We start from the raw sequence: 2,144 nt of genomic DNA, 5'->3' as shown, positions 1-2,144 counted from the left end.
GCGGTTCATCAGGCGGTTGACGCGAGCCTCGGGGATGCCCAGTTTGCCCTTCAGCACCGAATCTTGGATGACGGGAAAGCTGGGAGACCTGCAGGCACAGAATCCCCCTGAGCTCCCCGGTTTGTCACCATCCCCTGCTTCTCCATCACTTGGCACCGAATTCACCGTTTGGCTGGTTTTTGGGAGCAACCTACACCTCCTCGGGCTCTGGTAGGGAGCAGCAGCGTCCAAGGGGCAAGTGGGGAAACTGAGGTGCTGTGCCAGGTCCCCAGCCACCCAGGGTGAGGGGATAGAGAGCTGGTCCCTTGGGGACACTGTTGTGGTCTTACTTGGGGATTGGGGAGAAGATGCTGAGGCCAGCACGAAACTTCTTGATGGTGCCACTTGTCTTGAACCAACTGTGCCGCTTCTCCTGCTGGGTCTTCAGGAAATCGTTGCTGAGATGTTTCCATTGCTGGGATGTGAACATGCCCAGGATCCTGGTAGAGAGGTGACATGGGTGCCTGAGCGGGGTGCCAGCACCCATGGGTGCTTCGGTGCCCAATGAGACTGGTGCTTGGGTGGTCCAAGCAACCCAGCTCCTCCTCTTCCCCACCCAAAGCCGGTGGTGAGCCCGTCACAGGGCTATGTGGCAGATAAAAGGTGGTGGCATGAGGACACATGGCACCTGGCCAGTTTTGGGGCAAAACGGTGACGCTGTGGACCACCCCACCCACCACCCCTGTGTGCCCACCACATTTCGGCTCTTACTTCTTCAGCTGCAGACCCAGCCCAAAGCCCTCCTTGTTGGACGGCTGGAAAACCTCGATGGACGGTTCTGCGGGGAGAGAGAGGAGGACAAGCCGTCAGTGCCACTGCTGTGCCCATACCAAGGGGATATGGAGACACTGTGTCCTGCCTGGCTTCACTCACCAGGGCCATCGAGGTACTGGGAGAGGGAGAAGCGCAGGCGCAGGACGATAGGCTCCGTACGCAGCACCTTCCACGCCGTTGCCACCTCCTCCTGCCAAGGGAAAGCTGCGATTCGGCACAGCCACGAGGACTCCCAGCCGGGGAGGGAAATTTGGGGACCCGCTGGGCACTTGTCCCCACCCTCCCTGTACCAACACTGTCGGGGCGACCCCAGGGACTCACATCGAGGAAGCTGATGTTCACGTGGAGGTCGATGTCCACGTCGTCAATGGTCCCGTACTCCCTGTGAAGACACGTGATGCCATGGCAGGAGGATGGGGTGAGCTGGGCATGGTGCCGGAACTGCTGTCCGGTGCCCACCATGCTGGGCTGGGCAGGCTTGTGGGGCAGTGATGGGCACGTGTGGCTCCCCATGTATCAAGTGTGTGCACCCCTGAGACCGGAATGGCACAGGAAGAGCGCCCAGGTTAGGGACGTGTGCCCAGGGATGGCACGGCTGGGTGCTCAGGGGATGCCATGGCCAGGTGCCCTGGGGATGGCACAGCTGGGTGCCCCAAGAATGCCACGGTTGAGTGCGCCGGCAATGGCACAGCAGGGTACCTGGGGAGGGCACAGCCGGGTGCCCTGAGGATGACATGGCTGGGCGCCCCACAGATGGCATGGCTGGGCATCCCGGGGATGGCAGGGCTGGATGCCTGGAGATGCCACTGCTGAGTGTCCCAGTAACGCCACAGACGGGTGCCCCAGGGATGGCACAGCTGCGTGCCCCGCAATGGCACAGCTAGGTGTCCAGGGATGCCACGGCCGTGTGCCCCAAGATGGCACGGCCAAGTGCCTGGGGATGCCATGGTCAGGTGCCCTGGGGATGCCACAGCCGGGTGCCCTGAGATGCCACAGCCAGGTGCCCAGGGGTGCCACAGCCGGGTGCCCAGGGGATGCCATGGCCAGGTGTCCTGGGAATGCCATGGCCGGGTGCCCCAGGGATAGCACAGCTGGGTGTCTGGGTACGGCACAGCTGGGTGCCAGGGGATGGCGTGGCCAGGTGCGGGGGCTGGCAGGTGGCGGGCACACCCACCTGATGGCCACGGCATTCTCGCTGTAGATCTCCTTCACGGCCTCAATGTCGGCGTCCAGCTGCGGGTGACGGTACAGGTCTGCGGCGCAGGTCCCCTGCAGCACAGCACCCCATGGCATCGTTAGAGCTGGAGCTCCCCCGCAGCCCTGCACTCGGG

At 63.2% G+C, this 2,144-nt stretch overlaps 1 protein-coding gene across 1 annotated transcript in view; it reads right to left on the bottom strand.

The window, feature by feature from the left end:
• The window catches only part of PARP6 (poly (ADP-ribose) polymerase family, member 6), a gene marked incomplete at its 3' end in the record, with an annotated part of 5,355 nt that extends 3,249 nt beyond the window's left edge, over positions 1-2,106 (bottom strand). The window contains exons 1-6 of the mRNA XM_009695777.1: positions 1,988-2,106; positions 1,135-1,195; positions 913-1,003; positions 751-817; positions 330-479; positions 1-88 (exon numbers count right to left, since the gene is read on the bottom strand). The exon at positions 1-88 is cut by the window's left edge and continues 63 nt beyond it. Of these exons, the coding sequence (XP_009694079.1) occupies positions 1-88; positions 330-479; positions 751-817; positions 913-1,003; positions 1,135-1,195; positions 1,988-2,106 (576 nt within the window). The remainder of the gene's footprint in view (positions 89-329; positions 480-750; positions 818-912; positions 1,004-1,134; positions 1,196-1,987) is intronic.
• Between the last annotated feature and the right edge of the window lie 38 nt (positions 2,107-2,144).

Source organism: Cariama cristata, unplaced genomic scaffold, assembly GCF_000690535.1.
Source record: "Cariama cristata isolate BGI_N322 unplaced genomic scaffold, ASM69053v1 scaffold32942, whole genome shotgun sequence".
Classification (NCBI taxonomy): Eukaryota; Metazoa; Chordata; class Aves; order Cariamiformes; family Cariamidae; genus Cariama; species Cariama cristata.
This window is presented reverse-complemented; position numbering and strand designations above follow the sequence as displayed.